The sequence below is a fragment of the Dermacentor albipictus genome, chromosome 1 (genome assembly GCF_038994185.2).
Source record: "Dermacentor albipictus isolate Rhodes 1998 colony chromosome 1, USDA_Dalb.pri_finalv2, whole genome shotgun sequence".
NCBI classification, from domain to species: domain Eukaryota; kingdom Metazoa; phylum Arthropoda; class Arachnida; order Ixodida; family Ixodidae; genus Dermacentor; species Dermacentor albipictus.
The window spans coordinates 43,059,634-43,084,639 of record NC_091821.1 but is presented as its reverse complement, the minus strand read 5'-3'; the positions used below and the strand labels follow the sequence as shown (position 1 = coordinate 43,084,639).

Sequence of the window (25,006 nt, the reverse complement as noted above, 5' to 3'; positions counted from 1 at the left end):
TACCGCTCGTTCAGGCCTTCGCGATCAGCCACGTCGCGTACGTGGCGGCATTCGTCCACTGGAACAAGGCCGAGAAAGACAGGATCGACGCGCTCATTAGAAAAGCGTACAGAACAGCACTCGGTCTCCCCCAATACACAAGAAACGAAAGGTTACTACAACTCGGGGTGCATAACACGCTGGAGGAGATCGCAGAAGCACAGAGAATAGCGCAACTTGAAAGACTCTCCGGAACCAAGGCGGGCAGAGAAATCATGGAAAAGATCGGCATAAACTACCACGGAATGAACGGCCCCAAGATGCAGATTCACCCAGACGTCCGAGCCGCAATTCACACGGAAAATATCCCGAAGAACATGCACCCCGTGCATAATGTCGAGAGAAGAAAATGCCGCACGAAAACGATTCTCAAAAATCACGGCGCGCGGGAGGGGGTGCTCTTCGTAGACGCCGCGCGGTACCCCCGAAACAGGGACGACAATGGTGGTGTCGGCGCTGACAAAGGTAACTCCCTCTTCGCAATGGCGGTAGTATGCACGAAAGGAAAGACTGTGACTGCGGGCTCCGTAAGGACTAGATCGTCGGAGGCAGCGGAAGAAACGGCAATCGCATTGGCTATAATCAGCGGTCGGCAACAATACAGAACAATAATCAGCGACTCGAAGACGGCTATTAGGAATTTCACAAAGGGCTGGGTCTCCACCGAGGCGGCCAAAATCCTGAACCACAGAGCAGCAGACTTTAAGAACGGCACAATTACACCCAAATACCTCAAATGGATCCCGGCACATATGGGAGAAGTTACCATGAATGCTCCTCCCAACCTCAACGAGACGGCCCACCGAGTCGCGCGAACACTAACCCACCGCGGCACGGACAGTGACGGCCCAACACCCCGCAACCCTTGGGGAAGAGGAAAGGACTGCGGCGGAGGCGATGGAGAAGACGGAGGAGGCGAGGACGACGAAGAAGCGATAAAAGACGACAGGGACAGACTGGTCACGTACCACGACATACTGACACACTACACGAAACAAAGAGAAGCATACCCACAACCCCACAAACAACTCGACAGGTCTCAAGAAACAGATTGGAGAAGATTGCAAACCAGAACGTTCCGAAACCCAGTACACTTAAACAGAATAAATTCAACACAATATCCAGACGCAAGCTGCCAGCTCTGCAAACACGAACACGCAGACATGGCACACATCTTGTGGAAGTGCACACAGATCGGTTCCGTATACGTAGAGGACAAGATAGAACCGGACCTTCTCGAGGAGCGATGGCTAAGCGCTCTGACTAGCTCAGAACTACACGACCAATTATGGGCTATCCAGCGGGCCCGGGCAGCGGTGGAAAGGCTATGCCTCACCGCACACAATGCCCGGGTGGCCTGAGCCCGGGCTGGCAACCTCGCAGGTCCTTTTTCCATTAAAGTTTTTTCCGTCCATCCGTCCGTCATCTTGATGAAAACGCAAAATTGCAGTTTGCAAAACTTTCGCTTTCCGGCACAAATTTCATAATACGTGACCTCCCGACAGTCAATCAGAGTGTCAACATGGCGAATAATGGCGGCCGTGCAGCCGCCATGCCTGTCGAGAATAGATCCCCAGGACCATTTATCATTCCGTGCCTTATACCATCTAGTACTAGGCAGGTGTTTATCATTCTGCAATGGGAACGTACACTGCAGTACAATTCCTATTTTAGTCAGAAATCCATTTGAAAAACAAGAAGAAAAAAATATGCAGATCCAACGCGTATGTTAGAATATACGGGAAAGCGAAGTTTAAGTAAACCGTTTAATTAACGGCTACACAAATAACGGATATGCGCACAATATTATGTATTCTCATCCTATGCAACGTGTAATCTCATGCAAACTTTATGTTAATAAAACCACTAAGGTAACAACTATACTGACATGCAGCTTTCATGTTTATGAAGTACTTGACTGCTACTGTGTCAACCAGCTTTGCGGTATACCGAGAAGTTGCGGGTCTTTTGCAGTGATAACTGTTATTAAAATGACGCTGTTGGTGTTCGTTATCAATGTTGCTTCGTGGCTTTGGCGTATAAGCACGAAGTCGCGATATCAAATCCCGGACACGGCGCCTGCATTTCAATTAGGGCAGAATGTAAAAACGCCAGCGTACCGTGCATTCGGTGCACCTTAGAGAACCTCAGGAGTCGAAATTAATGCAGAGTCCCCCTCTACATCGTACCTCTTAATTATATCGTGGTTTCGACACGTAATACTCTAGGATTTGTTTTCTTAATTCAGTTATCAATGTCGCCAAATGGGCCTGAGAAACGCGGCCCGAGAAACACGGCCTGAGAAAAGGCGTGTGCGCCAACCTGGCTACTGCACAAGTTCAACGGTGGAACTAGTGTGACCCAGATGATTGAGATTGTCACCGCAAGGTTGTCATAAGGTTATCACAGAATTAGCATACAAGACATAAGAGTATACATAAGGGACGGTATATATGCTTCCGTTGTCATCGCTTTCGGTGTGCTGCGACTTTACGCAGGGCTACAGCCTGTCTTTCTTTAGTTTTCTTGCTTGAGTACTTAGTTTAAAAGAATACATCAGCACGGCGCGCTGCTGCGTTCTGGTTTCGTAGACCAAAGCACCATTCACACACATGCCAGAGCAAGGTTGCGTCTGGCCCATCTGTCCTGAAGCGCGCCTTCCGTACACTTCCAAGACAAGTTTGCTCCAAGTCGCTGTACTGCTGAGCTCCTGTATCGCCTCTGTCGGAGATCTCCAGCGGATCGCGACTCTATGCGAACGAGAATTACTTCCGCTTCCTTCCTAACGACATTCGTGAAAGACTGCAAGGCCTCGTACACTTTGCAGTGATTTGGTTTTGCACGTTCCAGGCTTCCTCAGTAAGGCAGGTCTTCTTTCTCACAGAACTGACTTGATCAATTGAAAGGAGAATTGCGCGATTCCACGCTGGCCTTTTTTGGACTCGAGGTTCGATAAGGCGGCAGAGAAAGCGCCATTAGTTAGGTATAGCTAACTCGAGCTCGACATCATCACGGGAAACGAAACCGAGACAAGAATTGAAGATATCTCCAGCTTTTCGGTGCCATACGTACACGTACGTGCGCGCACGTGTGATAGAGCGCCGCCTAAATGGAATTCTTCGTCTTTGATTCCAATCGAAGGTGGTGCAAGAGGCGCCCTAGGAGGGTGCGCAAAAGAGCCAAGTTGGAGGGGGCTACGTAGCTCCAGAACGCAATACGCGCGCCGCAGCGTCTCTGCCACTTGTGGCAGCGACGCACGCTTATACCTGGCGATGACAGCGCAGGGACAGTGACCGAGGCGCACAAAGAAGAAAATGTGGCACCGAAGCAAGCGTTGTCTGCAGGCTAATACCTCGCACCTAATGCACACCGCGTGCGCCGTATTACGCACCACGCAATACGCACCGCGTGTGTGATCAGGTAAATTGACCGAGTAATTCGACGCCATTTATTTCATTCTGCATGGCGACATCGGAGGGAAGAATTTCGTAACTGTACTTTTTTTATGGCGATTCCCTTCACCTTTCTGATATTCCAACTGTCCGGCGGTTCGACTCGGTCTCACTCCGGCATGTATAGCTCAGATCGGCTCCGAGATACGGGTTGGGCGAGGCCACGTGACGATGGCGACTTCCGCATTTCGTTGGTATGTCCCGTGATGACGGTGTGGTCGGGCTGTGCCGAAAGTTATAAACCCGCGTCTTTTTCTCCTCAGAATCCCACGGGTGCTCAGAAATGCTGACGCGAATGCTAGGTCGGGGCTTCTCGGAATTCAGCGTATACCAAAAGCGCATCCTAACCTCGTTGCGCTGATGCAGCAGAATTAGCGCAACTGGTTGGAGGTAACTTACATACCCAGGTAGAAAGGGACATTATTAGCACGCTCATCGATTACATGTTTTCTCTCTCTTTCTAATACCCAAGAAATACTCAGCACAAGTGTAACTTCCCCTAATCGGGTCTCAGCGGGGTCAAAATGTTGCTCCGGTCCATGACAATTTTCGACGCAAGTTGACTCTTCGTTTTCTTCGTGATTTCATTGTGCCTAACTTTCCTGCCTTGTTCCTTTTTTTAATTATTTTTGGTGCTCTGCACTTCTAAGGCTGCGCATATTGTTCGAAATGCATGTATTAGTTAGTTAGTTAGTTAGTTAGTTAGTTAGTTAGTTAGTTAGTTAGTTAGTTAGTTAGTTAGTTAGTTAGTTAGTTAGTTAGTTAGTTAGTTAGTTAGTTAGCTGAATAGGATGTCAGCGCCTTTAGGTAGTGCTGGGGACTCCGTGGCAATGAGCGAAAAGAAAGAAGGAAAAAACATGGAAAAGGGTGCAAGGAAATACATACCCATTTAATGTTGCGCAGACCAATGAGCCAACAAAGCAGCAGGGTGAAATTAGCAGATTTACCAGTTTAAATGTACGTAGTGATAACGCCACGACGTCTAAACAATAATGAATGGACATGGTAAATGAACCCGAGATGATGATAATGATGATGATGATGATAATAATGGTGCTGATGAGGGCCTCACATTATGGGTCATACCCACACTGCCCCATGTGTTGTTTCCGTTCTTTCTTTTCTTTTTCTTTCCTTTTTTTGTGTGTGTCTGTGTCGCTGAGCGTCTTTACACACCAAAAGTTCAGTTGTCAGTTTCTTCGCTGAGAAACATTCATTACTCGCCAAATCGCTTTTTTTTATTTGCTTCGTATTTCCCTTCTTTCAGTATGTGGGGCAAGTTATCAGGAAGTTATACGTGGTGAAAATAGCTAGGAGCATAAATTTGCCGCACACGGAGGATTCCTTCAGGCGGTACACCATACCATATTTAGTTTGATTCTGCGTTTCCACTGTTCCAATGTACGGGTACGAAAGCGAAAAGATGAACTGCATTAACGACTGTGATATTGCGAAGTTGCAGCTTCATCTCGGCCCACAATAAGTGGGCTTTCCACAAAATGCATATTTGAAGCGTTCAACGCTCGCTTTGTTTCAGCGTCGTCGCCAGGGCAAGGCGTTTCTCTCGAAACATACTTTGAATTCAGGTTCTCAAAGCTCCGCCACAATCTTTCTTTTCTCCTTTTCTATTTGTGCAGTTTCTTTTTTCTTCCTAAATTAGTGGTATTGCTGCAAGGACGCATCTGCGCGTTCTCGAGCCTCGTTATCTCCTCTCTTACCACACATTACTCGCTTTCTTCCATTTTCGCGACCTCTTCGCTCTCCTATTGGACCCTCGTCGCGGCGCACGCGCTTTTTTTTTTATGTGTGCATAAATTATGCACGCGCGCTCGCGGCCGAGCTGCACGCACTGTCCATGCCTAAGGACACGAGGGGCACGGCCGAGGTCTCCCGTTTCGTTGTGACGCGAGCGAGAGCGGAAGAAATCAAACATTAACGCACGCCCCCGACACTGGCGAGTTGCATTGCTCGCGGCTGCGTCGGCGGGACACCCGCTCTGTTGCGATAATAATGACCCCCGGTCCCCTTTCGCCAAACGCCGGCACGCCCGCAGCCTTCGTTGGACCGACGCTTCTCGGAGGAGTCCTTCGACATACGCCCTTCGCCCGAAGACGAGAAGCCGCGGAAATAATTTCGAAATTACGCTCGTCACGGGAAAAATGAGGCGGGCAGCCAAAGGAAGCGGGTGCTCCTTGTACAACCAGAGGCCGGAATGGGGCCGCACGGAGGGAGGCAGCTAGGGAGGGGGTGTCATCAGCTTGCGCTGTTAACTAGCTGAACATCGCATACAGTGTATGCAGTAGTAACGTAAATCCCAACGTCGTTCTGACACGCGAGGACAGTCCCGCCCTGTCGCTTCCACGTCACCGAGTCACGGTCGTGTCCGTCCGAGACGAACGGGGTGCTCTGAGAGGGAACAAAGTCTTAAGGTTCTGTAATAGTCGCCGTGCGTGCGATAGACGCAGTCGCTGCTAATTAATTCACAAATCTGGAGGGTGAATATTTCGGCAGTGTCTCTGTCCGAATGGGTTTAAACCTTAGAGGACGGGGTAGTTTCGTTGTCTGCACCCAAAACTCGCTTATATTGTACCCGACGTTTCGGAGCCAGCGCGCCTCCTGCGGCCGCACTTTTTCTGCATGTGTTAACGCAATGTTGACAGTGCCGTGATACGCTGGTATGCGTGATCGTTAAAATTATCACCAGAACAAGTGCATACACGTTTATGGTGCGCACAGCGTTTTTCGCGCAATGCGTCTATAGCCAGATTGAAGTCACTCGAGGCCATATCCTTGGAAAAAAAAAAGAGTCGCGCCAATCACTAACCAAACGGCTTAGTAACTGCTTGTCACAAAGTAACTAAGATTCTAGTAAGAGCGGTTAGTAGTGACGCTGGTTGTCGAATTACTACCACAAGGAGGTAGTGCCTACGAGTAACGCATGTATTTAAGGCAGAAAGCTGGGCTAGTTGGTGGTTATTCGTATAAGGGGACATTGCACTAGTGCGTAAAAAAGTACACGGACAGGAACATGAGGACACGGACAGGAACATGAACACTAGCGTTCGGTTTGTCTTTTTTCATGTTCCTGTCCATGTCCTTTTTTTACGCGCTAGTGCAATGTCCCGTTATACAAATAACCACCAACTAGTCCAGCTTTCTGTCTTAAATGCATTACTTTCTGGTACATTGGGCCCCGTATTCCCCACTAGCGCTCGGTGTGTCTTATTTCATGTTCCTGTCCGTGTCCTTTTTTACGCGCTAGTGCAATGTCGCTTTATACGACTAACACATGGTATAGTCCTGCAGTTACAAAGCATGTAGGCAGTAGTGGCACCGGTGTAGTACCATTAATTAAGCTAGTGGCTCTTTTTTTCTTTACAAGCGATGCTCCGATTCCCAGATAACAATTAGCTCGCTTCTGTTCTAAAAATATTTAAATACGTACTCGAAAAAGAAAGAAAAACGAGGACCACATTGCACCGCAGCTTACTTATACGTTAAACACCATCAAATAGTGACATGCAAAGAGAGAGAGAGAGACAAAAGAAAGGGGAAAGGCAGGGAGGTTAACCGGATGGGTAGATCCGGTTTGCTACCCTACGCTGGGGAGAGAGGGGAGGGGGAGGTAAAGTGATAGCAAAGTAGAGGTAAGAGTCATGACGGGAACATTAGGCTGCGTGTAATAAATTGCACTGTACAGAGAGAAAGAAGCACGACGTCGCGGGGTTAAATACCGGCCGCAGCGAAGGCATTTTGATGGGGGTGAGAAGCAAAAACGCCCGCGCAAACGTGCATTGGGTGCACGTCAAAGAACCCCAGGTGGTTGAAATTAACCCGGAGTCCCCCACTACGGCGTGCCTCACAATCAGATCGTAGTTTTGGCACGTAACACCCCAAAAGGATTTTTTTTTTCGAGGGAGAGGAAAAAAAGAGTGCAAGACGGGGAGGGTAGCCAGTGTAGACCGGCTGGATACCATGTGACGGGATAAGGTTGTAAAGGGAATTAAAGATGGTAGAAAAAGACGCCTTAAAAAAAAATCTACATGATTGCGATGTGGCGCTCAACAATTTTTCAGTCTCACTAAGTCCACTCGTCCTCAAAAAAGTCAACACAACGTGTTTAACGTCTTCTGTGCGGAGGACGCTCACGACCGATGTCCGACTATCATAGTTTCCGACAAAGGGCAATTTTGCATTCCCTTGATGCGGTTGAAATCGCTTTCTATAGGTGCACTGAAACGAGGACATTCACAAAGAATAGGCGCAATTGTCTCGTCGCAGCCACAGTCTTCGCATGTGGGGTTGCCGCCCATTCCGATGCGAACTGAATAGGCATTTGTGAAGACCACGCCGAGCCGCAGGCGGCACAAAAGCGTTTCTTCAGCTCGCGATATCGCTGCAGTGGAAGACGGAGCTATAGATGCAGACCCAAACTATGGAGACGAGTGTTTTTGAATTCTGCCGAATTCCATTAAGCCAATGTCACTTCTACTGCTAGTGAGTGAAGCTACATTGGTTCTCGATAGTTGTATGTTACTGTGCAATGAATACCATCATGGGCAGATCAGGCGGCCTCATACGCGTTAATTGTCACGGATCCACAATGGTACGGGATTCATTGACATGCGATGTTGTGTCCTTCTTCGACTGCATGCTAATGAAATATTCTTTTGTGAGCGACTAATTATTCATTAGGCCCGGGATGAAAAGGCAACATAAGAGACTGGAGATCTGCCTCGGAGTTACAGAAGATGGGCTATACATTCGACGGTTCTTGAACTCTAAACACCAACGCCGCACAAAAAGCGGTGATTTCTGCAACCGTCGATGATGTCAAATGAGGTGTATTGAATTTGATGGATCTCGTGGGAATAAACACGGCAGCTGCTGAGCTTGCAAAGGAATCCGAACCATCCGTGTAGACGTGAAGGCGTCCACTGTGTTTCTCATGCAAGATAGTAGGGTGCTCTTTTGCGGAGCTAAAGATAACAACTCGTGTTTTTTTTTTCTTCTTCTTTTATGCCAAGGACGGTAAGAAGGGCTCGGAGGAGGTGCAGGCACAACAGCAGTAAAAATGGTCTTGCTTTAGGTGTAGAGAAGAATAAGCGACAGAGGGGAACAACGCACCGCATAATACAACGTTCGGGATATGTATACTACAAGAGACACTTTTCTAAGAATGGCCTTACGAGCACATTTAATAGCCATAACCACTAGGGGCACAGGTCGAACCAGTTCGCACCATGGTTATGGTTCGCAACCATAACAGTAAAGGGGAAGAGAAATGCAGCCATAATGAAGCACAGAGCGCTGTGGGGATACAATAGGTACGAGGTCCTCCGAGGTATGTGGAAAGCTGTAATGGTTCCAGGACTTACTTTTGGAAATACAGTTGTTTGCTTGAAATCAGGGGTACAATCAGGACTCGACGGGAACCAAAGGTCAGTGGGTCGCCTCGCATTGGGCGCTCATGGGAAGACTACAAATGAAGCTGTGCAGGGTGATATGGGTTGGACTAGTTTTGAAGTGAGGGAAGCTCGCAGTAAAATTGAGTATGAAGAACGGCTGAGGAATATGGAAGAAAGTAAATGGGTTGGGAGGGTGTTCAGGTATCTGTACAGGAAAAACATTGATTCACAGTGGAGCAAAAGAACTAGGAAGCTTACCAGCAAGTATGTATGTCCAGTCACCAACTCGCCCAGCTTGCTGTGTTAAATAAACTTATTGAAAGTCTGAATTATCGGAAGTGTAGTAAACAGCCTTATAACACCAGTAGTAGTTGATGGTAAATTTAGTGACTACACCTGTCAACTACCTCTTTGATGCGTTTTTTTTTCTAAGTGCTAGTGCACCCCTTCCAGGTTGCTAGGGTTGTTTTTGGTACCAGACCGGGCGCAAACCGGCAAGGGAGGGGAGAGGCCCAGAGCTGTTCGCGTTACTTCTGTTCTTCGTCCTGTGCATCGCCAAGTGGAAATGATACGAATAGACATCCGCTATGTATAGAAAGCAGGGGTTTCAAGGAAACGATTCGCACGGTGGGTCGATAACAGTGCCTATACGATTCCAGGACCCCACGTCCTTGTACATGCCGAGTGCAAAGTCATCGTGCTATCAACTTTGTCGCTGTTTTTTGTTTTGTTTTTTATTCATTCATATTTTTTTTTGTCTTTGTTTCGTAGTATACGCGGCTAACGCTAGATCACCGAAGAAGAGAGAGCCTGAAAGGATCCTTTGACTCGCTCCAGGCTGTTGGATGTCGCAACACACAAACTCTCGATCCCCTCCCACCCTTCAAACAGAGGGGCCCTGACGCAGAAAAATAGTCCCGGCCATGTAAGGGCCACACTTGCATCCCTTAGCTCTTTCTTCTTCTCGTTTCTTTCCTGCTTTCTGTCGTTGTTGGGTCGGCTACGACAGCTCCAGTTTCCTTCTTCTTTCTTTTTTCGTCGTCGGTTCCGGTTCATTCGAGCGCCAGTTTTGAGCTCCCAATCAAAACGTTACTGTATAGCTGTCAGTGACGAGCGCCCTTCTGGACGGCTTGCGACATGCGCGCATTCCTTCGGGAATCACGTGCCAGGTCGCTCGCAGTCGTGAACTTGTGTAACGGCGCTCCTAGTGCGACCCACGCGAGCGAAGAAATTGATTCCTGATCGGCGAAGCGAGGCGTCCAACAGGGGCTAAACGAAAAACTCGCTCCGTTACCCGACCTAGATCTCCATGTCGCGCTTTCAAATTGGTTTCCGCACGGAACTCCGAAATACCCGGTCGCGGGGGATGCAGTCTGCGCTTCTTTTCCTATTATTTTATTTTCTCTCTTTTGTCTCTGCGTAACGTGAGCCAGAGTGTTGCGTTTGAGAACGCATATATAAGCCATCTTCGCAGAAGTTCCACGAAGGAAAAAGACAAAGAAATAAGAGAGGAAAACGGGAAGAGAAACTCTGCTTTTCTCTGGGGTGTTACCATACACCGTCCAGCGGTGTGCTTTTCAAGGATGTTACGAGCAGCTTTCTCGATTTCGCACAGAGGATTCCTGTGAAAGAGAGAGAGAAAGAGAGAGAGCTGGCTTGGGGCGAGAGGTGAGAGTTTCGCAACGACATTGTTGGCGCGCAGGTCAGAGATGAAACATATTTAAAAAAGAAGGAATACCCACCTCAACTATACCATACATTTGACGGGCAACCAAAAAACAACGATCAACCTTTAAGTGCAACCTAAAAAGGGACTTCCATTTTCTCGAAATCCGCGTGTGCCGCATTTAATGGCTGAAATATTTGCTCTTGGCGTTGGGCAATAAAGCTGCTGGAAAATGCACGTGCTCCAGTTTTCTTTTTTTTTCTTTTTTCTTTTTCACAAAGCCTACTTACTGAACAGCGGGACTCTCACGGACCGAGGCTTGTGGTTTTATGGTGAGGCTTGCGCTATACATGTATGTTTGTTGTGGCTCGATAGTTCGCAAGGCCGATGGATCCGAGAAAAGAAGTGCCGTGCTTACACTGTGGGACCAAGAAGTACGGGAATTTGCTTCTTTAGTGTCAAAGATACGAGCAAAGCTTTGAGACAGTAAGAGTTTGTGATACAAAGTGCGAATTCCTGCTACGCGTGGCTTTCTTGCCACGGTCAGCGAGATTCGCTGCTGTACTGATGTTAACTGTCTTTCAGAAGTCAGTGAAGAAAATCATGCAGATGGTAGTTTGCGGTCTGAACAGCTTTCCGAACCCAATGAACGCGCGCACACACACACACACACACACACACACACACACACACACACAAACACACACACACACACACACGCACACACACACACATACATATATATATATATATATATATATATATATATATATATATATATATATATATATATATTTTGTGCCTGGCACCCTCGTGTTGCTTTGGTCACCATCGCGTAAAGTTATCTTTTGTGAGAAACTGCTTCCTGTTATACAGGCCCATATCGCGTGCTCCGCCAAGTGACCGATGTCACCTAGCTATGAAATTGTTCTAGCCATGCCCACTACGTCCTCCGCTGTGACGACCAGTGACATTGTCCACGTCGCCCGACTCAAGCCCTACAACTCTCCACGCCCCTTGGATATTTAACAGCACCGTGAGGGCGCTTTTGCCGCCGGGGGGGAGGTAGTATTACAATATTATCCGCCGTGAGAACGACGAAGAAGTGGGTCTGTGCTAAATAGCCTCTTTCGTCTGTATCTTTCTACAAATAACAATATATATATATATATATATATATATATATATATATATATATATATATATATATATAAACCTTAATAAGAGTTGCACCTTGAAGAAACTTCGTGTAGTCTCGAAGAATTGTTCACTGAAGTGATGGCCTTATATGAGCATTTGCATTTACAAGACCTCACAGGAACCCACAGTGGTTGCTTAGTTGCTAGGTGTTGGGCTGCTAAACACCAGGTCGCGGGATCGAATCCCGGCCACGGCGGCTGCATTTCGGTGGGGGCGAAAACACGCGTGTACTTAGATTTAGGTGCACGTTAAATAACCCCAGGTGGTCCAAATTTCCTGAGTACCCCACTACGGCGTGCCTTATAATCAGACAGTGGTTCTGGCACGCAAAACCCCATGACTTAATTTTTTAAGACCTCATAGTGGTTGACAGTTCAATTTCACAGCCTGAGTATTATCGCACCACAAAGAATCTGGCGTCTCTCGGTGGTGTAATCTTCCTTCGTGTAATTGTCGTATACTTCGTTTGCTAATACTGCTTTGCCTTTCCGGAGAAACTGCAGCACTTCGCTCTCTTTCTGTGAGACCGAGTATAAACGCTGCTGCACATGACTGCTGTCGATACTGATTTAGAGTGAATCCGGCTTGGCCTCATAAAGGGTGTCCAAACTATCATACACCAAATTTAAAAAAAAAGAGCAATTGCGTTACTCGAGGAAAACCTAGTACATGTTGCTTCCAGTACATTGGAGTAGCTGCCAGTATTTTTTTAGTTACTGAGATTTTATTAGGTAATTGTAAATAATTATCTAACTCGAGAGGTGCTATCCTAGTTATCAAAGTGTCAATGAGGCATTTGTAGGCACCACGGAATGAAGTCTAACTGTGGTGTTTTCAGCGAATAACTAATGGCGCACTATCTTTTTCTGACTGGTAAAGAAACCCCACAAAATTTGAAAAATGCCACGCGACTGCGCTCCCACCCGCATCATAAAGCAGCGCCCTGAAATAAGCTGATTGAAAGCAACTGCTTTCCCGGTCTCAAAGCCGAAGAGATAGCGCATCAGCTTGATGACGGTACGGAAGGGGCCCCAACAGCAGGTTTCGCGGCTTCGTAGCTGTTCGTTCCTCTCACTTCTACGTCACACTTATTACCCGTCTTTCAAGGCCGATTGACCACATTGATAACAAAATTAAGCCCATTGATAACGCAGCCAAAGCGCCGCTCTGACCACGCATTAAACGCGAAAATCAATGAAATAGGCACAGAATGTTTCAATATCCCGGCTCTGGTCGCACCGCGCGGAAAGAGTCCGCGCACAGCTATATTTCGCGCCAGAAACCTGCTTCGGCCCAAGGCGAAATTACAGTGACGTTTTTATTTTTCATGATAGCGTATAGCTACTGTGAAAGCAAGCTCGTGGCAAAAAATAAAAGCGAAATAAACAGGCTGGGAAGCGACCCACGTGTATTCATAAGGAAAAACCGATGCGTTCAAGAAAGTAAGTGTACCACTTCTAAATGAGTCGAGTTGGCAATCCGTACGTCTGCACAAAAAATAAGAGAAAAAGAAACCATCAGATTTCAGTGTGCCCTTATCATCTGTGAATTAGTAAGCGCCGTTGAACACCAGCTGCTGCCTAGAGGATGTGTTCAAATAGGTCTTCTTCTGCTGCTACTGCAGTACTAAGTTCGCTTTTCACATCTTCAGTGGCTTTCTTGATGACCGACGCTGGAATTCTGCGGCAGACATCCGTTATCCTTGCCTTGAGCTCATCTGACGTAGTCGTCTCGATAGTGGAAACACGATCTTTCACATGACCCCAAAGAAAGAAATCGAGTGCAGTGAGGTCAGGTGATCGAGCCGGCCAATTTACAGGCCGTTGCCTTCCAATCTACAGCGCATGAAAAGTCGCAGCCAGCCAGTTTCGTGCTCGGCTGCTGCTGTGTGCTGGGGCTCCATCTTGCTAATACCACAGAAGTGGAAGACGTGACAGCGGGAATTCGCTGAGAAACTCATCCACCACTTCTTCAAGGACTTCGTCCACGTAACGCTGTCCACTCAGTGTGTGATCGAAGAAGATGGAAATGGTTATGTAGCACCAGCGTAAATTCCGCACCTCACATTGAACGACAATTGGTACTGGTGCCGATTGCACTTTACCCAGTGTGCATTGTAGTCACTCCAATAGTGTACGTTATGCAAATTTACGTGGGCGTTTCTGGGAAAAATTGGCTTCATCGGTACACATGAGGTTGCGCAAAACGTCCGGTGATTCATCGGCTTTTGTGACGACCCAGTTCGAGAAATCCAGACGATTCTACAGGTCTCTATCTTCCAAGCATGGTGCTGGTTAAGAAGGTACGGGTGAAAGGCCGTCGTTTAGAATTCTCCAAATTGACGACTTGGAAATTGGTGCCTGGGCAGCCACGTCCCGCACGCTAGCATAAGGGTTTAAGGCCATAAATGCTAGAACATCCGTGCGAGGGCTAGGACTCAAAGATGGAGTCCTCCGCCGCTGTTTCCGGAAGCTGCCAGTTTGTCTCAGGTTTGCATAATTTCTGATGATAGTTGATGCGCTAAGTCTACCTCAACACTTCCATGACTGACATATATACTTGCGGCCTTCCTCTTGTTGCCACTTGCAGCTCCCAAGGCGACGATCATGTTTTCCTTCTGCTCATTAGAGAAAAACACGGCGACTGGGACGAAACAAAACGCACCTTTAAACCCTTGCATTGACGTTGTCAATTCCATATCGTGGTGATAGGTTTTGTGGCAAAAAAAGGGGAAAAAACCATCTCTGCACTTTATCTACGATAAGACAACAGCTATCACAGATTGTTTCAAACTAACACCAAACGCGATGTGTTACTTCGGCCAGCGCGCGGCAAGGCTCGATTACAATGTTTTTCTGTATTTCATTAATTTCGTTCTGACTAACGCAGATTGGGCGTGTTCGAGGGCGCTGCTTTATGGTGCGGGCCGGAGCGCAGTCAAGTGATATTTTTCATATTTCGCGGGGATTATTTATCAGTCGGACAAAATTAGTACGCAATTAGCACGTCGCTGAAAATACCGCAGTTAGATGTCCCTTGGCTGTAACTATACAAATGCCTTATTGGCACTTTGATAATTAGGATATATAGGACGTCTTAAGTTATACAATTAACTACAGTTACTTAAATAAATCTCAGTAATGAAAAAATTAATGGCGGAAATGATATGCACTAGGTTTACTTCGAGAAATGCAAATGCACTTTTTTAACATCTTGGTGCATCATAGTCAATTGGGACACCCTGTATATATTTATGTTCTTTGCAAGCAAGTGATGATATTTCCATCCCTCATAAAGGTTGTAACTTATTGGAAGAATTTCTTTTTCAGTATTTTTTTCATGAGTCGTTCGCAATGTTCTACTGGAAAGAGAAGCAATTGGGAAACACATATTATTCACGAGCATTTCACATGCCGTTGATGAAAGGCTCTGGCGAAAGGGTCACTGAACTCTGCAAGCTTTTTTTCAGGGTCAAAAAAGCACGCAAAGCAATTTAAAGCGAGGTGAACATACAGCAACATATTCATTCTCTAGGCATAGGCTATCCATACCTTTAGAAATAATTGTTAATTGGCTACATTTTCCTCTTTCACAAATTTAACAAGCTTTGTCCTGTGTGTTTATTTAAATATTATGTGTGTGTGCATCATGTTTGAAATTTAAAACAATGTTGAAGTGAGAAAGTGTGAATGCGCCCGCCATCGCTGATGCTCCAATCACGCTTGTTATCCTATTGTCAGGATTTGAAGAAATGACGCGAAATTATGAATTAAAAGCTGTGCATGTCCGCGTCATGCAACAATGATACAGTAAGCTATTAGCCCCAATAAATTTTTTTGTGAAATGGTACATGCAAGTCAAATGACACCTCAAATGATGTGGGTGACAAAACTGTTATTGACACTTTAGGGGGGGGGGGGAGAGTAGGCTTCAACATTTTCCAGGTGGGTGGCTCTGTCGCCCCCCCCCCCTGCCCACCCAGAAAACTCCGGAGGGGGCTTGGGCCCCGGAGAAACTCCGTAGTCAGAGTCTGTGCTTCGCATAGCGTGACCTGGTGCAGCGAAGACGCGACAATGCTGCAGGGAAAAGCTGCAGCGAAACCGAGTGTGCAGGGCAGCACATCTGCACCGTATCTCTGTGGTCAATCTGTACCACTACAGAGGATGGGCTCAGTAATTAGATGACGCATTTTAGAAATCAAGTTTGGCCGTTCAATTTACAGCCAGTTCATTTCTGACGACGATGTTTGACTTGATTTCTCTGTTTGTAGCAGACGTTGCCACAAACGCCGTCGCGGCAAACCGCGACGAATTGATTGGACATCAAAGCCCGTGAACGTCTCGTCATGGACCGGATCAAACTGCTTATTCACTCCACGGCATGATGTGGCTGAGCCGCAGCAAATCGCGCCTCGAGAAGCTATGTAGACTATATACAACGCGCTGACGCGCGGCGCTGTTTCGGTTGCACAGAGCGACGCATACGCCGCGCTTGAAACGCCACGATCCTGAAAGGGGGCAGCAGTGAGCGAATGGGTTGCCCGCATATACGTATACGAGGTTTATACAGAGCTGTCTCACTGCGCATACAAAATTCAAGTTGCCGCGCAAGTCGGGTGAAAAGAAGCTATACGCGTAAAAAAAGATGACATGTTTCGCCCTTGTGGACAGTTCCATGCTTGTTTATCCCTTGTGAATTGTTTGGAAATCTGTAGAATTACGCGGTCGGATCTCAGCCTTGTGCATTCTCGAGGCAGTTTTTAAGAAATCTGGTATTTTACGTGCGAAAACCACGACATGTTTATGAAGCACGCCATATAGTGGCGATTGGTTTGTGGATTAATTTTCACCACCTGAGGTTCGTTAATGTGCACCTAAATCGAAGTACACGAGCATTTTTGTGCTTTACATTGTTCCCCATCGCAATGCGGCCGCCGCGGCCGGGGTCGAATCCGCGACTTCGGCAGCGCATAGCCACTGAGCTACCGCGTCGGGTTCTCGAGGTGGTTGTGGCAGACGAACGACTAAACGGCACTGTGCGCAAGTACTGTAAGACGGCGAGGTCGCATTTGCCATCGTGAAGACGTGACCGCCATGCAGCACGCGCGTGCATTCGCAAACGGGTTGCGTGCCAGTCGTTCTGACGAGACACGACGATACGTGACGCGACCGTCTGTGTTCGAATCTGTCCGCAAGGTGAACGATCGGCGTCGGTGTCGCCGCAACTGGTGGGAAACTTGAACTCGCCTGTAGTCTCTACTGGCTCTTAGGCGAGATTCCTTTTTTCGCCTCCAGGCGGAGTGAACGAATAAACCCGAGCGAAATCGTAGCAGAGAGCTGCAGTGTGTAGCACGCCCCGTAACGGCATGCGGTGCAGCACCGCGGCACTGAGAGCGGGAGCACGTGCCGTCCGTAATCGGCTGGCATAACGTGCACTCATTGAGCTAAGTGCGTCTCTTCCGCCTCGATGGAGCGCCACTGTGTTTACGCGTGACGCCGCTTCCCGCCGTCTTCGAGTGCATTGGGCGCACAACGCGCGGCCGGCGTTTCCCTCGAGGAACACTGCAATATCCGTTCTCGGCGCCCAACTTGCCGCGCACCTGAGATGCAAGTCAGTCGAGGCAGTGAAGCGGTGCTCCGTGGGGGCGGCGGTCGCTCAAATACGCGAACGTGCCTCGACTCTGCGATTTCGGTGAGCCTGCATTGGCACTGGGTGACGTTTTTTTTTCTTTTCTCTCCTTTTTATATACAATGTATAACGCCAGGCGTGGCGGTATAGATGGCCGGAGTCTCGTAGCACGCGGGGAGGTCGCGAGAGCGATATTGTTTCAGATTGCGGCGCCTCGTTGCAAGCATACGGGCAACGCTTCCACGTGGAAATTGGAAACCCGCCGCGAATAGGTACGGCGCCCATTATAGGCGTGCCGCGACGCCTCGTGGGAACGCATACGGCCAAGAAAAAAAAAAAAGACGCACGTAGCACACAGGGTCTGGAGCCGTTTAACGCACAGGCAGCATAGGCGACGGTGCAGTGGCCGTTGCAGAAAATAGTGGTTGCGGCTGAGGCGCTCCGCTTAGCGAAGCATATAGGGTCGGATTTCCTGGGCGCCTATAAAGTTAGTGAGCTATCGCGCGCGAATGCGAGCGCTCTGGGCTACAGACTTAGCAGTATCGGTCCGTGGGTTTAAATCGCCACTATATGCGTCTTTCGCGAAGCGACAATGCTGGGGTATACGAAAAGCAAATCTACAGTCAACGCTTTAGTGGTGCTTGACTACTGTTTTAATCGGACGCACGCGAGCCGTTTCAATTGTGCCAGCATCAGTGGAGCGTCGTGTTCGACGGTCGGGATATTTTCGGGCGCTGTTTCCTCGTTTTGGTTAGCACGAATGGGATTACCCGCGCCTATATATAAGCTGACCGGAAATGCGATTCTAAAGCTTGCGTTTCCAATTCTGGATGCTCCGCTGTGCACCGTGAAGCTTGATCCGCCTCCGATCAAAATTGGAGCACTTCGAACGGCGTCCTCGCCGCCTGACCTGAGTATAGAATATACACTGTTTATTTCGCGCTATACCATCCAAACAGTAATGTATTAGTGCCGTTCGTGCTGCGTATTAAAAGCGGCTTTATAGTGACTTCACTTGTAAGGGCAGTGTGCATCCGACCGAACCGTCCCGCTGCGAAACACCACAATAATCGTCGCTATACAACTCTGTCAGGCTTTAATCCGTGCCGTTCACTTATACGTGCCCGCAAAGACCAGTTGCTGGAAGAGCAGAGAGAAACAACGTTTCTTCACCGCTCCTGCTTCTGCAATTATAAGTCCACGGTTTTTCTTTTTATACCTCTTTCTAAATCGGCCACTTGGTCTGAGAGGGGAGCGTTAGTACATGGCTCGAACAGATCAGTTATAAAGATTGAAAATCCCATTCGGAAAATATTTTTGATGCATAATTTGCGTTGATTTCCTGCCTTCTAAGAAGTGGGACATACACCGAAGCATCTGGTTTCGAACTGGTTTTTTAGGACTATCTCTTTTTATTATTATTATCCGTGAAAAGGGATTAGGTACCAGTCGGGTAACGGCTGCGGGAAAAAGACTGCTGCTTTGTTCATCATCATACATGAAACGACACGATGCAGAAAATGTTAACAACCTTTTCACTTCGGTATTTCGTTTAGAGAAAGCCACGCGCAGTCTTAATCCGGGGATTTATACGGCAGAATCGTGAACTTCCATTTGCGGCGGGCAAGTAGCGCTGTCCTGGTGAGCTGGCGCTTTTTTATATATTTTTTGTTATTATTCCTTTTTTTTGCGCGAACGCGGCATTGCGGCCGGAAAAGCGCCACATGACCCCCCCCCCCCCCCCCCCCCAAGAAAGAAAGCACGGCCGGTTTGAAAGCAGTGGAATTAGATTACTGTTTCTGTTCCGCTCTTGCGAGGGGGTTCGCATAGAACAATGCGATTACGAATCAGACTGCGCTTCCTTCGGTATTCTGAGCGGACCGAAATGCTGTGGTTTCGCGAGCGAAGTATGCAAAAGTGGCCCTCGTAAGCCCCTCTCTTGAGTCGCCCACAGCCATTGGTGAGGTTCTGTGGTGCGTAAGGGTGCCCAGCGTGAACTCTGCGTAGCGTATGCGCCATTGCAAATCATTTTCGGTATGCATAAGCGTAAGTGGGGAAGTATCAACGCACGCTGCAGGCTGGTGATAAACTGAATGAAGCGAGGGTTCCTGCGGCGAAGTTTCGCTTTGACCGCGAACATATCGAGAAACAGCAAAGTCTCTATGGAAATTACACGCCGAAATATTTACCGTGTTGCGCTCGGGGCATACAGGGCTCCAGTGTCGTATCAGATTCGAACACGCTATACTTTCGACGCTAGTCCATCTGTTTGAAAAAATCTGAAAACAAATATGATATGAATGCCTCCCTTTCTATTTTTGCAGCTTGTCGGCTATGGGTGCTTTGTGCACCAGGAAATGCATATTTTTTTTTGTTAATGTCCGAGGTACTATATATGTAAATAACTTTTGCACTGGTAATGGGTATATGCATGCGTATGTCTGGACGCTCGTGCATGCCGACCAGTAAAAGTATCATTACACAAATAAAACGAAGATTCACCATGGAATACCATTACATATAATGTCCGGCACTTTCGTTTAGTACTATTGCTTAAATATTTGAATGAGAAGATTAACCTCCATAATTCTGCGGGTACGGCTTTCTTTCTTTCCTTCTTTCTTTCTTCCTGTTTTTCTTTCCTTCTTTCTTCCTTTCCTTTTTTTTCTTTTGTTTCTTTTTCACCAGCTCATTACTTGGGATCCCGTGTATGATGATGCAAGATCCCATGTATGAAATGCTGCAATGTCACGTTTGCTTTGTGCGCCTACCCCTGCCTAAAGCCTGGTATTCAGGCTGGTAGTATTCTTCTAAATAAAAAATGAAAAATATATTGTGTCGCGCTATAATTTAATAATTTACGATGCTGTGAGCTTAGGCTGAAACTCAGACTGAAAGCAGAATCAATACAGTATCACCATCATCGATCGCTGTCTCGCGCCCCAGCACGAGAAAAAAGAACAAGGCCTTTCCCAATACGGCCCACTTTCTTCTGCCCCTCTTCAACTACGTATACTACAACAGCAGCGTCTATGGCTCAGCGGCTATGAAATTCATCTGCTGAGCATCGCTCTATTCTTGGCCGTGGAGACCACGCTGCGGTGAGAATGACACACGAAAACTACAGGGCACTGCGATCTACGTTCGCATAATAGAGACTCGGAAGGGGGAAGGAGGGGGGCGCGGTAACTATAGGTAGACAATTGCAGTTTGGTTCGGAGTTCTCAGGCGCTGTGCCTATCATAGTCGAGGTTGTAACTTCGAGACATGAGCGAAACCCGCCTGTTGTGACCAGGCGCTTCGCTTGCCCAAAGTACACTGCAAGGCGCACTCCGCACCACCTTCCATGCTTCTCGACTGTCGATGGTGTGCTCTGAGTACTAGTCTCGGCCGCTTAGACGACAGATCCTTCTGTGGAGCGAAAGTCCCGGAATCTTGGCCTAAGGACTCTACAGTATTCACTAGGCCATCAAAACGCCAATGCTCTTCTTGAAGGCAATTGGGTTACACGAGCGCTGGTGACTGTGAACATCTGCGGGCGTGCGCAAATTCACTGTTATTTTTCCTTCTTGTTTTTATTTCCTACTTCCCCAGGTGTAAGGTAGCCTACCGGGTGCGACCTTGATTAACCTATGTGCTATTTCTTCTTGATGCCTCACTTCCTGTCTCAATCTTTATCTAGTACTGTGGTGCTATTGCCCATGCCTTTTTCTGAACGCAGAGACACGAAGAGAAAAAAATCGCAAAAACAATCAGAGCTCATGTACAGAGAAACGAAAATTTGAACGAATATCCCGCGAACATGATCCTCCAAACCCCCCAAAAAGGCGCAATTTTGTCCAAAAGGCGAAGTATTGATTGCGACAACAAATCATTAGACAGCTATACGAAGTGACGTCAGTAGTTTTATCGACCATATAAATTGCAGTAAACATTCGCTTACTGACTAAATTACCAAGCGTGCTGTTTCGCGCACAGGTAAACATGAAAAGGTCTGACTCGATGACGGTGGCCACTCGATGTCGGAATTGCGGGTGCGATTAAGAGCGGCAGCAGCGGCGAGCGAATGCTTCCTGCTACCTGTAACTTCAACGCGTCTTCCAAACTTGCGATTACGCGACCTGCAACACCAGGCCCGCGAGAACACGGCTCGACACGAAGTCGCAAGCCATCTCGGCTCATGCAACTTTTGTAACCGCTGAAGATTTGCTTTTTCCTCCCCCCCCCCCCTTCCCTTCGCATCGCGCGCACAACACTGGGCGAGCGGGATCGAAGACGGTCCGCATAAAGGCGTCGTCCTTTTTTGCTCACCGTCCGACGCTTAACCTCGTGCCTACAGCATAGGGTGCCGTGGGGAGCCATATGGGATCTTATCGTACTTGAACTTTATACGGAACATACATCATGGCGACGGCGAAAATTCGCCTGGAGTGCCCCTATAGTTGCTATCGCAATAAACAAGTATGATTACGTGCATACAAAGCTCGCTACAATGCAAGACAGATATGCTACATTATGGTGATCAGAAGAGAGAATCGCTTAACAACACACTAAAGACGCCATGAATCACTTAAGATTCGTCGAGTGTTTGGCTGACGCCACGGCTGAAGCACCAATCGGTTCACCTGAGTGCACTGTTATGTACACCAAGGGTAAAAAAAAAGAGAGATTCAGTGCACGAATGTCTTCATTGCATTTGTTTCACTTCCTCAGTACAACCTCTGCAGCTCGCGCGTCTGGCACTTCTACACTTTGCGTGGATTTGCGTGCCTTCGTTAAGCAAGTTAGGTTCTTTCCATGCTTTTCTCACATCTTTCAGTATACCAAAAGTCAATATTTCGCTAACTCTGCGGGCGTCTGCCTGCACAAACGTACCGTGTCAACACCAGCGACTCGCACAAGTGTTGGAATAAGTGCGCTGTCATGGCACGCTGTCAGAGCTGACTCGCGACGAGAGCAACAGGGTGCGCGTAATTCAAATTCTTCTCGCGTCTGTTTCCCGCTTGTTTATATCGACGTGCCGAGTGAAACTATCGATCTGTTATCTCTTTCTATAACGCAGGTGATCAAGATGCTGTTTGTCATCGTGGCGCTGTTCGCCTTCTGTTGGCTTCCTTACCAGCTCTACAATGTTCTCCGGGAAGTGTTCCCCAAGATTGACAAGTAAGTGCGCACAACCATCCAGCATGTCATCACCTGATTGTGCGTAATTCACAATACGTGCCGTAAAAGACCTCGCAACGTGACACAGTATTAGTAATTGAGTCGATCAGCTTTAGTTCGAAATATTGCAATTTTGTTCAAGAGTCTTGAACGAATTTGTTAAAAAAAACGGACTTTTTCATATTCACGGTGTTTCAAGTAACTTGTGCCAAGGATTTAAAAAAAAAAGTGGTTAGCCGCAGCTGAATGAAACCAACGGCATATGGCTTGCCGTCGTGTAGCAATCTTAGAGTATTTTTTTATGTTCCGCTTAATTGGTCAATTACCTAGTTGAATTATGCAAACATTTTAAAATCATATAAGTTTGCTTGCGTCGTCGATTCACCTTGCGTCGCAGTTCGCAGTAGAGAGGAGCAAGCGACACAATGCTTACTAAACTTAGACAAATCCCGGAGGAGTTTCTGTGAACAAAGTTTCAGAACACGAAATGGACATGTCCACTAGGTGGAAACTTGCAGAATGCACCCTGCCTGACAGAAGCTTATTTCAGTGTGGCCTCACGGGTATCACGAACACATCATCCGTATTGTGTCACAAAAAATTGACAAAATTTCGCTCTGTTACTCATAATTCAAGGCATTTAATGAAAGGAGAGGATGGGAGTGGAAAAGACGAACCATGAACAACAAAAGCAACTTGGGCAGAATGCAACAACTCGACATTAGGCCATAATTTGTCGACGGGAATTTCTGGAGCGCGGCGCCTCTCTCTCTCTAATATATATGTATATATATATATATATATATATATATATATATATATATATATATATATATATATATATATATATATATATATATATATATATATAATGTATTGCACGTATTTTTCATGACAAAGGCAGAGCTACCTGGATTTGATTCCAGGCCGACAGGGAGCCCTTCGCATGTTGTATGTCTCGGAACATTTTCTTCTTGATCGCCACTCACGCAGAATCTGGGCAAACAAATCCGCTACAATATGTTTTACAAATACATATTGTACACACATACTGTACATATTATTACAATATGTCCAGTACAAATATGGACGAACGCTGTCATAGGGGCACATATGAGAAACAAATGTACCGCTGTATACGGACTGAGTTTATCTTGTCGCCATTAGGGCCTATATGCAGACACCTGCGTACATGCCCCACAGTAGCAGGAAACATTATGCAAAATATAAGTGAGGCGTGCAGACAGGACACAAGAGTAGAGAAGTGGACAACACGAACGTCGTCCACTTCTCTACTCTTGTGTCCTGTCTGCACACCTCACTTATATTTTGCATAATGAATCCTTACCAGCTAGCTCAGCTTTCTGTCGTTTAGTAGCAGGAAAACCAGATGAGAAAGCCGTGCGCACGAAGGAACAATCTAGAGATAATAGCCGCGCGTCGCGAGCAAGTGTAGTCATTTCTTGCAGAGAATAACGGAGGGCTCACTGATGCAGTGATGATATCCGGCGCCAAGCATTTGCGCGTTGAGAGCCTTGTTAAAAGAGAGAGACAGGAAGATACAAACCTTAACAATAAAGCCCGAGGTCTTAGCCTGAATGATCGCCAGGCATGCTTCTCCAGGCGCTGAGTGAAAATTACGGCCTGCACATTGACCACTTAAACGTGCCAGCAGCACATACACAGTAGAGCCATTCAAAAGGTTACGTTAAGGCCTGTGAATCGTGGAAACACCAGCAGCGCTTTCATAGCGCACAAGGTGCAGGTGGTGCTTTTTCCACAAACCGGCCGTGTGCCGCAGCTCCGAGCTCGAGGTCGCACTGCAAGTGTACCAAGGCCATGAAAGCCCCGTTAAGGTCCGCGTACCATTGTCAGGTCGACTGATCGTGCGTGCGTGCGTGTGTGTGTCTGCGCGTGTGCGTGTGCGTGCGTGCGTGCGTGTGTGTGTGTGTGTGTGTGTGTGCGTGCGTGCGTGCGTGTGTGTGTGTGTGTGTGTGTGTGTGTGTGTGTGTGTGTGTTCCATCCTCTAAAGCTGCCACTGCGTTCCATGTTCCATGCAGGTACAAGTACATAAACATCATATGGTTCTGTACGCACTGGCTGGCTATGAGTAACTCCTGCTACAATCCTTTCATTTATGCCATCTACAACGTGAGTACCGCTCATCGCTTCCTTCCAAATGAATTGCTGTTTTAAACATTTGCGCCGAGTTGCATGCAGGCCTTATACAAGTACAGGTTGCATGTCAGGTTGCATCAGCTATGACGATTCTAGCCGTCTAGTTTAATTTACTGTCCCATTTTTCATGAGCAACGGGCAGTATATACAGACAGCTTTTTTTTAAACAATATAGTCTTGTTATAAAAAAGTAATAAGTGCAGCGAACGTGGCGTTTCTTTTGACGAGTTCCTAGGCGAGGCGGACACAATTGAACGCTGAGCTCCACAAGT

At 47.3% G+C, this 25,006-nt stretch overlaps 1 protein-coding gene across 3 annotated transcripts in view; it reads left to right on the top strand.

Moving 5' to 3' along the window:
• LOC135906417 (RYamide receptor-like) overlaps positions 1 to 25,006 on the top strand; it is a 296,851-nt gene that overhangs the window by 257,860 nt on the left and 13,985 nt on the right. For all 3 annotated transcript variants that reach the window (XR_010565714.2, XR_011515280.1, XM_065437804.2), the window contains exons 2-3: positions 22,456 to 22,556; positions 24,617 to 24,707. Coding sequence is in view for 1 of the 3 variants with exons in the window: in XM_065437804.2 (XP_065293876.1) it covers positions 22,456 to 22,556; positions 24,617 to 24,707 (192 nt within the window). In the remaining 2 variants the exon portion in view is untranslated. The remainder of the gene's footprint in view (positions 1 to 22,455; positions 22,557 to 24,616; positions 24,708 to 25,006) is intronic.